Raw genomic sequence first — 12,458 nt, 5'->3', positions numbered from 1 at the left:
CCTCCATTATTTGATAATATTGCCACTATGAGAAATAGCGATACTGAAAGCTAGGATTCATTCTCTTGAAATATTTTCCATGCATGAAAATTTAATTCTGTATTAAATAGATTTGGAGCCATACGACCTAAGAACCTTGAAAATGGTTGAAAAGGCCAAACTTTTATTTAAACATCTATGAGGCCATTTCCATTTTTTCCCTTCTGCTGCTAAGAAATGGTCATAATATCACTAAATATAGATACACACCTTGCAATTCTATATACTCACAGGTGTACCTCAAATTATGATTTCTAGCTGAGCTGAAAACTGAACAGATTTTTTTTTTTTTAGTGTTGCTTTGACTTTGTGACTTTTTTTTTTTTTTTTTTTTTTAATGCTGGGAGTGCTGGGCTCGTCTCCTGCCACAAAAAGGCTTGCTTTGTGAGAACAGAAGAGCTGGAGGGGCCTGGGGAAGGTGTGGGCAGGGGGGTGGGTGGCAGCCAGGCCCTCTGTTGGCAACTTCTGTTCTTTTCCCCTGCGCTCTGTTTGAAGGGAACTGCCGGGCTGTTCATACAGCTGTGGAGTCGTGCGACAGGAGAGCGGTTAAGAGGCAAAGCTAATGGCTGCCATGTCAACTCACCCACTGGCTCGGGTAAGGGACAGGAGACAGACAGGCGGCATGTTTTCTCAGACAGAGGCTGCAGACCCCGTCCTTTCTCCACTGAGCACACGCCGGGCTGAGAGCCACAGGGGCCTATCCAGCCTCCCTGACCTTCCCGGACTGTCCGGTGTGTGTGGATCTTTTGGCCTCTGCTGGGGTTGAAAGAATCGCTGCTACCCAATCTATCCATTGGCACTGTTAGTGCCGATGAAGTTACAGCCCATTTTTACGGCATGCGGACATCTTAAAGGAATCTCTTCCTAAGTGTGAAAACCGCAGTTACTTCCGGCCCTCTTTGCGTTCCTACCGGCCACGGAGGTCACGTGGGCCTTTGAAGCTACCCAAGCATTTTCTGTGGCCCAACACACCCTTGGGGTCTGGCTCACCTCCGTGAGTCACAGTGATAGCCTGGCAATGACAACAGAAGGGCAGAGTGGGGACACTTCAGAATCCCCAGGGAGGAGAGGCACTGCCAGTTTGGGGAAGCCACCCACCCAGATGAGGATGGCACACCTCCGACGGGGTTCGCTGCCACCTCACCTTGAGTATCACGTACCTCCTGGTATCACCACTATGTGTGATTATCCCAGGACGCATTCTGGTAACGCTCCGTAAACCTGGGTTAAACTTATCTCTCGGTCTCCTGGCTCGTTTCCTTTACGACACGAGAACTGACCAGAACTTGAACCTAACCCTGATTTTTTAACATAGCTGACAGGTTATTTGAAATGGACGTCTGAGTCCTTCAGCATCCGGAGAAGTCAGCGGGTAGCGGAACGAATCCGGGCTGGGTGCAGGCTGCTCCATCCACATGGCGTTGTGCCTAACCCTGGGGCCGGGTCGCACGCCCCGACACACAAAAACCTCTCACGTGTCGGCACAGACAATAAATGAGGCTCTGAAAGTAGGGCCGCTAGTGCGGTAGGCGCCTAACACTGTTTCGGCCCGAAGCCCCGACCACAACAGGGAAGTGTGCTCTGTGCCGAGGTACACACCTCTTCCTCTGAACTGTCACTCGGGTCATTGTCTAGTGAGGCACTCAAGGAGGCCGCCTTGGGCTCCAGGTAGCAGAGGCACATAGCCAGAGGGAAGGAGAGAGTGAGGGCATATGGCACTGAGAAGGAGGCGGAGAGCAGAAAGAAAAAGATGAAGAGGAAACAGGGCACAAGGGAGGGCGAGCGAATCGGGAGGTAATGCTGCAGGCTCTGGGGGAGGAGGTTGGTTTCCGACAGGTTGGGGAAAGAGAGGTACCCATCGTCATCTAGAAGAGAAGGGAACGACTCTGGGAGCTGCAAGGAGAAGGAAAACAGGGTGGTCCCTTTGCCGGTTTGCTGTTTGTAGCTAAAAGCCACATCTTGGTCCCCTAAGGACGGCCTCCCTTTGTGATCAGAGTCCAGGGCGGGCTCTCCGCGCACGGGCACGGCGCCTTGGGCCGGCTCGACACCCGGGGGTTGGCGGTCATTCTCCTTACACCTCCTACGGAGCTCTGGGGGGGGTGCAGGGGGACGATGGGCTGATGGGGGGGACGGAAGGCATGAGTCAGTGCCAAGCCCAGGTGACTGATGTGAAAGAGACAGAGAGAGACAGAAAGCAGCAAACAGAGGTGCAAAAGGACAAAAAGAAAACTGCAATTAGTTACTTTTCTTATGGGTATCAATATAAAATTGTAAAACAAGAATTTTAGCACTATGGTTGTTCATGTATTTAAAGTATTCAAGCCACATGCCAAAGATACCACGAATGGCTACTGTTCCCCCATCAGACTGTCGATTACAGGCTGCGTTTTTTTTTTTTTTTTTTTTTTAAGTCAGCACCGAAGATATTGGTGGGTAATCTCAAAGTCTACATGTTTCACACCATCCACAAAGTCTGTTTAGACCAACAATTCTAGAAAGCTTTAGGGTTTTGAAAGCAAACATAACTCTCAGATAACTTAAAATCAAGACTTTCAATAACGTCTCCTGATCTCCAGCTAATAGATCTGTTACTAAAAGTTTGGTTGAATTAAGAAATGAAAACGAATCCAAGATTTGATTATTTAAAGAAAAAAATCTTTAGCGTTACCTTTCCTCACTGAGTCAATTCCATCCCAAACAGGTGGGTTTCCAAATCAAGAAGTTTCTGGCCCCACTCCCATCTGATCAGTAGTGCCACTCAGGGAGCTCGACAATTAGCATTTTAAGGAGCTCATGCTCCATGCAGAATTGAGGTTCCTTTGAAAACTTCTATTTGGGCTCCTTTCTCCAGGATGTAAACAGAACTTAAAACTCAAAGGAGGGCTTCAATAAGGTAACTAGCAAAAACAATGTGTTTTCATGTGATGTGGCCCATCAGCCTTTCCCTTTGTATTATTTGTGGTCCATAAATAACAGAAAGGTACAATGTCCCAGCCTTCAGGTTGTTCTTAAGCGAGTGATCACTAGATGTAACTCCCCTGGTTTGAGTCCTTAACAGAATGAATGATAAAGGCAGGCATCCCCACAAAAGTGTCCCCGGGGAGTTCAGGCTTCTGCAGGGCAAAGAGAGGCCCTTTCCACTCTCTTTGGCCCCGGCAGCCTCTAGGACCACAGCCGGCTTCCTCTGCAGGCGGTGGAGGGCTGCTGAGCCGGGTGGGGGTGGGTGTGCGTGGAGGGAAGCCAGCAAGCTCCACAGAGGACCTGGCACAGCTCAGAAGCTGCTGGGCCCCAGGAGTTCAATTCAAGGTCACGCAGAGCCTGAAGCTAGACTTCCACTGCTCTCTGTGACACTCTGTGTGCGTGCGCACGTGTGTGTGCATGCACATGTGTGTTTTGCCTAGAGACTTGAGAGCATGGAAATTAGTCGCCCTGGCTTGTAACTCCCAATCCCGACTTGGTAAATAAAAAGAGGGTAAGAACGTGCACAAATAAAATCGTATCACGGATCTATTAGAAGCGTCTCCTTTTAGGTATTAGTCAAGTAGGTCTTTTCTCAAAACTCACATCTGACGTGAAGCGCTGTGTTTGAAATAAACATGACCCTGCACATATCTCATTCAAGCGAGAACAATGTATAAAAGATACAAGCTGACTTCTGTCTGCAGACCATTGTTCCCCTGGTGGCGGACAGCTGCCCAGGCACCTGGGGTGATCATTAGCCTGGGAAACATCCCTCCTCTCAAAGCAATCGAGGGGACCAGTCTTTTAAGAACTATTTTCAGTAATATACTTTCATTTTGGTTAAAAAAATGAGTTCCCTCTTTGTTACTTTTTGAGGAGGGAGAAGAATAAAACGAAGGTTTAATTTTCCATGCCACTTATTTAAGTGGTTTTTCAAGGACAGCTTTGCACTGTGGAAAATGAAGACTGCCATCTGCCTACCTAAGCACAAGGTTGGGGCCACTGCCTTTCTGAAGGCATTTGGGTCAAAGTGCTGGCTTCTCAGAGATTCAGACTAGGAGAGTCACACTTTTTTGTCTTTTTGTTTCCCCTTAGCATAAATGGCAGGAGGGAGGATAGTTCAGTGCTATATTTTATATAAACAAATTGGTGGTCTTTTCAAATTCGATAAAGAGACACGGCCTGGGTCTATTTTGGGAGCAAATTAAAAGTCATTTCCTTTAATGTGCCACTTAATCACGGTTATACATCCACGAGAATTGTCGGCTGCTGTGGGTGATTTCGGGAAATCATGGAAATCGTTTGCTTTTCAGGCATACTACCTTTTTCTCACGTCCTATTTACAAGCTGCCTTGACTTAATTGGAGGGTAAGAGTGTAGAAACAAAACTCAGAACAAAGCATGCCTGTTTTAACAGCAAGAGTGATCCAATATCCTTGCCGTCATCTCCTATCCTGTTTTTATCTTTGTGTTTGGTAAATAAATGCTCTTACCTTGAAAAAAATGGATAGGGTTTCACGTGGAATATTCTGACAGAACTACAATACGTTGTGGATCTACCCATCCCTGTGTAACTCTTGTCCAAAGAAGCATTTTTCTTTAGAGACCCAGGTGAGTCCCAGCGACAGAAATCTGTATTTGAAGACCCCCAGTTCAAAAGAACACTTTTGAGTCACATCTGGGCAAGTTTTAGCATACCTGTGCGTTGCACAACATTTTTATTCTATTTCTTTTCACTCTGTACATTCCAGGAGCCACTCTGTTTTACCATCATCATTACCCACAAGCCTCCCAATATAGTTTCTTTTTCTTCTACTTTCAGAGAGCTGCTCTGCTACCTACAGGATCCTGAACCAGAAGCAGATTGTCTACAGGTTTCCTGACTTTTATTTTTCTGAAAAGTTGCTTTATAATGCCAGAGGACCAAAAATAAACATACCGTAAGAAATACTGGGTGAAATGAAGCTTAGAAATCTGATGAATAGAACACCTTGGAGAAATTGCTGCCAAATTCACCTTCCATCTTCCCTTGCAAAGTTCTGCCTTAATAGCTCTTTTCCAAACATGTCTGCTCGCTGCTCTGATGATTAGATTATGGTCACAAGGTAAGAGGGGAAATAGTGTATAAATACAGAGGCTACGGTCACTCAGTAACTTGCGCTCAGAAGAATGGCAATGTGATTACTGTATATCTAGAAGAATATACAGTACTTGGGTAGGAGAATGGGGCCAGAAACAAAGAAAATAATTTTAGTGACAGTTCTGAAACGTGAGCCCAAACAGAAAAGTGTCATACGGCCCTAAATGTATTTTTAAGATACACGGACAGGACGGCTGTTGAAAGTCTTACATAGCATATCAGTTCAAATAAAAATCTTCACAACGTTAAGAAGGAAATCTTCCAGAAGACAAATGTCGACAGAGGAAACCATAATTTAGAAACTGACCCTATGAACGTGACTACTGCTGGAATTGGAACTACCCTACGTCTGACTGATTAACACATTCCTGGTTTCTAGCCTCAGAATTATTAAGTAGCTCGTGAAAGTCTAAGCAAGCTCTCGGAGGGAGCTTGGGAGATGTACCTTTCCCTCGTGCCGTACTGCGGCCACCGGCGTGGCTTCCTCTGCCTTCTTCCGTCTCTCCTCTTCCTCGTCCCGTTCCTCCTCGGCCTTTTTCTCCGGAGTCACAGTGGTGATCAAGTTGGTCTGAGAGATGCCCTTTGTTGTGGCGTACTGGCCAGTACCAACCTCTGCAGCAGACACAGAATCCTTCATGTATATTTCATGGTTTTCATTCACTGACGCTAAAAGCAAATACAACCGAAGAAAAAAAGTCTGAAATAGTTAAGTCAGAAGGCTGAAGAGCACCACCGATTGCCCCGTTATGGCGAAAAGTACCCCTCCCCACGTCTGTCTGAAAACTCCAGTCAACGCTGCGGGCACCCGCACCTAAGCGCTCTCGGAGACACAGCTTTGTGTGTCTTCTATACCAGTGTTTTAAAATGACTTAAACGCTCATGTCGCGAAGCCACCAGAGTGAGTCTCAGGCTCTGCGGTGAGGACAAGCGCGAGCGTGGCGGCAGCGTTGGGGCAGGAGGCTGGGCTGCTGCGAGCCTGTTACCCCACAGAGTAACTGGCTGGCTCCAGCACCAGGCGCCGGTGGTGAGTCCCACAGCTAAGAGCGGTATCTGCAGCGGACAACTGCTCTCATACACTTGACTCTGAACGCATCTTGGGAAGTGCCATTCAACAAGGAGCACCGAATAGGGTGCTTTAATTAGTCGTTAGCAATGGTTCCAAGAGTCCATCGCTCCTACTGTATCAAAAGTCCCATGGCTGATAATGGAAATTAACTATCTTCGTGGGATTATAAAATTTGGAGAGATTATAGAATCTGGACGGCAACTCTGTTCAGCTGGAGTGCAGAAACGATTTAATTTCTACCGCACGTTAAAAAGATTACCGTGATATGCATACACTCCTTCATCTCGGATATTTTGGGAAGACAAGACAAATGTTGCTAATGAAATCCATGCAGATGTAAGACATGCAAACATAAAAGGTAGAAGACACAGCCTTTCAGCCCTGCTGAAATGTCTTAGTGAAAGATGCTTAATTCAGTGACATCTTTAAAGTCTGGTACTCATTAGTTTAGGTTGTAGGTGTATATAACTTATTTAAACTTACAAATGATGCTTTTCAATACACAGTAGCTGATCGTGGGGAAAATGTAACCAGCTTCATAGTTTAGGAAGTTTAAAATGTAAACGTAAGAAAATATTCTGAAATCCTTTCATAAAAGCTAAACCATTTCGTTAAGGTATCTTCACTAAGATATTTTATATTTCCTCATACTGATGAGAGAAAGCTCATATGAGACGCAATTTCCCAATGGGTCAGTTAGGCTGTTGTACATAGGATGCAAACTTGCAAAAAGCCACTTGTGTTCCAACATGCAGCCACGGCACCCCGCTCAACACCACAGGAAACATACGGGAATTGGCAGGACCCCAAAGAGTGAGAGACAACACATACTAACATCACTTTCGGGCAGGGAGGAAGAGACAGTATGCTATTAGTACATTTGTTTCACAATTGTCTTTTGCTGGTCAACAATCATTATCACACGAAAGGCCATGAGGAAAACCACGTACACAACAAATGTGTTCCCTTGGGTACACATCACTGAACAAAGTGGATGAGAGCCTGGGAAAAAAGGTGTGATCCTACGAAAGTTCCTTCGACACTGACTTATGGAATACACAAAGAGTTTACAGAGATTCTCTAAAGGAGAAAGGATAAATGGAACAAAGCAGTAAGAAAAGCTTCAGTGTTAACGTGAATATTTCAGTATCTGAGTTCAACCCGAAATGGCCCCAATAAACGCTTTATTCCCAAGGTTTAGCTCCACGTTAGAGATTTGAAAAACAGGCAACTATTAGAAACTACAGAATGGTTCATTAACGTCATAGGCCAGCTCACAAAAGCCTATAAGAATAATCATGAATGTAATTATTATCACACCTGAAAGAAGAACACTTTCGCACGTCTCATTCACTCTTTCTTTGCAAACAGCCTTACCCCCATTTAAAATTTTTTTTTTCAACGTTTATTTATTTTTGGGACAGAGAGAGACAGAGCATGAACGGGGGAGGGGCAGAGAGAGAGGGAGACACAGAATCGGAAACAGGCTCCAGGCTCTGAGCCATCAGCCCAGAGCCTGACGCGGGGCTCGAACTCACAGACCGCGAGATCGTGACCTGGCTGAAGTCGGACGCTTAACCGACTGCGCCACCCAGGCGCCCCAAACTTACCCCCATTTTAGAGATGGTGACAAAAACTGAGACCTGGCAAGTTTAAATCACTTGCCAGGTGCTACTCGGATGGACTTCAGTCTGGGTTTACCTACCAGGTGAGTGCTTTTCTTCTTCACCAGTAACATACATAATATAGCACAACTGACACAATTTTGACTTCCTCTACCAACTGCTTATAAAGTCTTCCATTAGCAAAATACAATCCTCTCAATCGGAGGATTCAGGGAGTATGCCACCCAATCAGCCACACTGGGCTACAGGGAAAGGGAAGAGAGAGCCGGGACTGTGGTGAGCGGTGGCAAAAATGTAAGGAGGAAGGGGAGCCCAGGCACTTGTAACTTCGTTATCTTTACTTGTTTTTACTCTATTTTTACTATTTTAATTTTATGTTTTTGCTTATTATTAAAGTTGTACACACATGCGAGAAACTTACTCTTTTTATATACACAGATACGTTTTCTATAAAACCACTAATCTCCAGGTGGAATTAAAGGAGAGACTTGGCCATGCGTCACTTTCTTTTTTTAATTTTTTTTAATGTTTACTTATTTTTGAGAGAGAGAGAGAGAGAGAGAGAGAGAGAGAGAGAAAGTGGGGGAGGAGCAAAGAGAGAGGGAGACAGAATCTGAAGCAGGCTCCAGGCTCTGAGCTGTCAGCACAGAGCCCCATGCGGGGCTTAAACTCGTGAACCACGAGATCATGACCTGAGTCGAAGTCAGAGGCTTACCCAACTGAGCCACCCAGGCACCCTAGCCATGAATCACTTTCTAAGTATTATTCCAGCTGCCATGTGTTGTTGAAGGAAGCACATTTGTGCGAAACTATGGACAGCAACACAAAACTGTCACACAAGACAAAGACCTGGTAAAAACTCACTACTATGTCATTCCTTAGAAATGTTATTTACGTGATCCTCTCCCTGTTTAACTTCCGCATTTGACTTAACGGTGGAGAACATTTACACGGCAATGCTCCCCCAGTCCATCTGGTGCAGTAATTAATATTAACAGGAGGGTTTAACTTGCAGCCTCTGGCTCTACCATTTAAATGTCATCCTTTCTATCAGCTATCATGCACTGACTGGAAACAGTCACAATTTATCCCTGAAAATTTTGCAGAAACACAGATAAATTTAACTTATGGTCTTTCTTCTGAAACAAACTGACTGAAACAAACCCGGTAATCATTTAAGATCTGCCAATAAGAGAACCAAGTCACTTACAGAGTACGTGACAACTGTATTTAGAATGAGATCATCTTTCTCCAAATTTGGGGTGCTGGCTGATGAAAGCTACGCTCTTCATTCCCTAAGCATCATTCTTTTATGGAGTAATTTTATATACATCTACCAATAACAGACCTTACGCTCACCGAGGCACCTTTTTTTTTTTTTTTTTTTTGGTCCCCGAGGGTGGGGGTTACAACTTGTCACTGGGCCACGGACCGAGTGCTTTTTATTTCACTCTCTTCTCAAGAGGACCTATGTTCACTGAAAGCTTGGGATGGTTTCATACTATTTCTGGGTGGCCATTCGTGATTATTATTACTAAAGGTTAGGAAGTGATGCCTACCTCCATCCAAGCTGCGAGACATGGTGTAGCGTTTGCTGGATGAGCGTTCGAAGTAAGGGGCAGGACGATCTATCAATGCGCTGGCTCTTCTCGTTTGGGCTTGCGTCCTGCCACTGTAACGAAACTTGGAGCCCAAGGTAAGGAATTTCTTTGGAGGTGCTTCTGGTAACAACAGTCTAAAGATATTAAAGAAAAAATGCCAGAGAGACTGTTGAGTCAAACATTAAGAATGCTATCTCAACTTTTTCAAAGGTAAAGTGCTTTGTGCGTTTAACATATGACATGTTAAATGAATGTGGTTTAAAAATTTTTTAAGTATTTATTTTTGAGAGACAGGGAGAGACAGACAGACAGACGGACAGACAAAGCACAAACGGGGAGGGGCAGACAGAGAGGGAGACACAGAATCTGAAGCAGGCTCCAGGCTCTGAGCTGTCAGCACAGAGCCCAATGTGGGGCTCGAACCCACTAGCCGTGAGATCATGACCTGAGCCGGAGTCGGGTGCTTAACTGATGGAGCCACCCAGGCGTCCCAAATGTGACTTTATAGGAAAAAAAAAATCAATTCCCACAGGACATGTCAACCAGGGAGTTGTAGAGTGGCTATAAATACAATGGGAGTTGGCCTGGACTCCACGAACTTTAACATCTCATGCAACTGAAGAGTTTATGGTTCTATAAACCCAAAGAACAATTAAATAGGTGATCTTGGTGACGAAGACGGTGATAAAATTTGCTATTTTGTAGAAACAAATCTGATAGTCTGAGTAAACAAAGGAGCCCAGCGTATTAAGAAATGACTGAAATGTTAAGGAAGGGATTGAATCCTTGAAGTGGGCATCTTATAAAAATAATGAAAGGACACTAAAGGTAATAAAGAAAGGGGAAGCAGGGCAGATAAAGATTTCTTGTCAAGAAACCTGGTGACAGTGAACTTGAAGGAACAGAAAGGATATTCTTCCACATTCTTCCCCGCAAACTTTTTCAGTAGAAGTGATTCCAATTAATTGTTCTAATTCTTCCTGAGGAAGAAATGAAATCATCTTGACCTACCTGAAAAAGGTGTGATGTTCAACACATACTTTCCATAAACGTTTGGCAGCTCGGTGGTTTGGCAGCTTAAACCCGATGGTGCTTTCAAATTGTTCAAACTAAATTAAAACAAACAAACAAACACATATTGAGGAGTAAAGTCAGGTTTGCAATTATAAATAAAAGAAAATCATTTACAAATCATGCCCCCCACAAGTTTTTTCCTTTACTCACAAAATCAAGCGCTATTTGCAGAATTCATGCTATACATATTATTCATTAAAAAAACAATCTTGTATTTATTCTCCTTAAAATGCTGCAGACATAGATAACCGCATTATGCGTGTGTTTTATGTCCGAGTAGGGATTTTACGAAAACGGAATGCAAAAAAAGACAGCATCTGGATTTCTTCCAGAGGCCAATTTGTCCTGATCTCATTTTTAAGCCTTATTTTCATGGTGTCTCTATGACACCATGACTTCAACTGGAATATACATACAGGAATAAACACAATGTTTAGAGTCTACAGCATTTTCAGGAAGACATTTCCTCCCAGGATCTGGTCGGAATATATGCATATGTCCTAGGTATTTGATGACTTGGTATCAGATATTGCTGATTTTGTTTATGCATTCTAACCTATGGATTATTTGATATTATATATACGAACATAGATCGGGAGAACACGATTTCCTATCTTTCAGCATGTGTAGTTCAGATGATAATCTATCAGCCATTTGATTTCTCAAGGCAAAATATCCGACTTCCTAATGCATTTTAATATTATTATGGCAAATGTTCAATATTTTTTTATTTTCTGCCGACAGTATGCATCAGGCCACCAGAGGGCAATCATTTTAAACAGTAAAAGCTTTCCAAAAGAGCATTAAACAACGGGACTGTTGACACAGTCAACAGAAAAAAAGTAATTTGCATAGCAAAGAACCAAGAAGAGGGGCCTTATGTGTGGCATAGGAGATATAACTATGCTTGACTTCGATTTCTTATTTGAGAGGGACGAGCTGGGGTTGGGGGTGGGGAGGCTGGGAAATACATCACAAGCTATTCCAACTACAACTGCCTTTCCCAATTTTTCACTCACTCTGGACGTTCACACGGAGGGGTAAGTTGTAAAAACCGCTATTGGCCAACAGCTGCAGCCAATCAGCAAACCAGAGCATTCTGGATCGTGACTAAACCATCCTTCAGTTATTCATCCCGCATCTAATATGCACCATACTCGTGCTCGCGGCTGCCAAGAAGCCGGGAAGGTTTTCTTTCCTGCTATCCTCACGCTGTTTGAATGCTTCTCTCTCTCTCTCTCTCTCTGTGCTTTGTACCAATTTCTCAACCTCTTCAGAGCCTTTGTGCCACCACTCATTTTCTCCCTCACTCATTCTTCTCAGCCTATTTACATGATTGTAAAAAAGTGGCGGGGGAGCGGGCAACTTTCTTGGAGCCTGCTTCTGCCTGAAACACAACCCCATCTCGCACCTTGACAAAGGTCAAGAAGGAGAAGCCTTGGCTACTGCACCCCTTACCTCACTGCCACCTGCAGGGTCCTCCCACCATCTTCTCGAACTCTTCAGTGTCACACCGGGCTTTGTCAAGTCGATGCACTTTTCTTAGTTCTTAGCCCACACGTCTTGTCAATAGCATCTGGCCCCGCTGGTTCATCATGTGCCCAGAATCTCGTCTCCTTGTCACTTGGGACTGTTTCCTGCCCCTTTTCTTTCTCTGGTTGCTTTTCTTCATCCCCCTACGGTCCTCTTCTGCCTACTCTTCCCTCTCAAAAAGTGATGTCACCCAGGGTTTCTGTTTGAGGGTCTCTTCTTCTCTAACTTCCCTTGTTCTCTGGGCAACTTATTTCCTGCCTGAGGCCTCGAATAGAATGGATGCAGTGGACGACTCCTTCAAACCTGTATTTCTTACTATGCAAGAATCACCCCCTGAAAATGTCTCAGAGGAATTTAATTTTTTTTTTCTGAAATTCTCTGTTTTCCCCTCTTGTCTAATAATATCACGTCCATCAACT

At 44.3% G+C, this 12,458-nt stretch overlaps 1 protein-coding gene across 36 annotated transcripts in view; it reads right to left on the bottom strand.

Annotated features, from left to right (window-relative positions):
* The window catches only part of EPB41L3 (erythrocyte membrane protein band 4.1 like 3), a 149,176-nt gene that overhangs the window by 20,668 nt on the left and 116,050 nt on the right, over nucleotides 1–12,458 (bottom strand). For 20 of the 36 annotated variants that reach the window (XM_045041438.1, XM_045041439.1, XM_045041440.1 and 17 more), the window contains 4 exons: nucleotides 10,444–10,541; nucleotides 9,391–9,566; nucleotides 5,586–5,806; nucleotides 1,639–2,202 (listed from right to left, as the gene is read on the bottom strand). In XM_045041438.1, coding sequence (XP_044897373.1) covers nucleotides 1,639–2,202; nucleotides 5,586–5,806; nucleotides 9,391–9,566; nucleotides 10,444–10,541 — 1,059 coding nt within the window. The remainder of the gene's footprint in view (nucleotides 1–1,638; nucleotides 2,203–5,585; nucleotides 5,807–9,390; nucleotides 9,567–10,443; nucleotides 10,542–12,458) is intronic. The other 16 variants (XM_045041447.1, XM_045041449.1, XM_045041462.1 and 13 more) reach the window with 3 other exon arrangements.

This window comes from Felis catus, chromosome D3, assembly GCF_018350175.1.
Source record: "Felis catus isolate Fca126 chromosome D3, F.catus_Fca126_mat1.0, whole genome shotgun sequence".
NCBI lineage: Eukaryota > Metazoa > Chordata > Mammalia > Carnivora > Felidae > Felis > Felis catus.
Note: the sequence above shows the minus strand (reverse complement) of the source record. Positions and strands in the feature narration are given on the sequence as shown.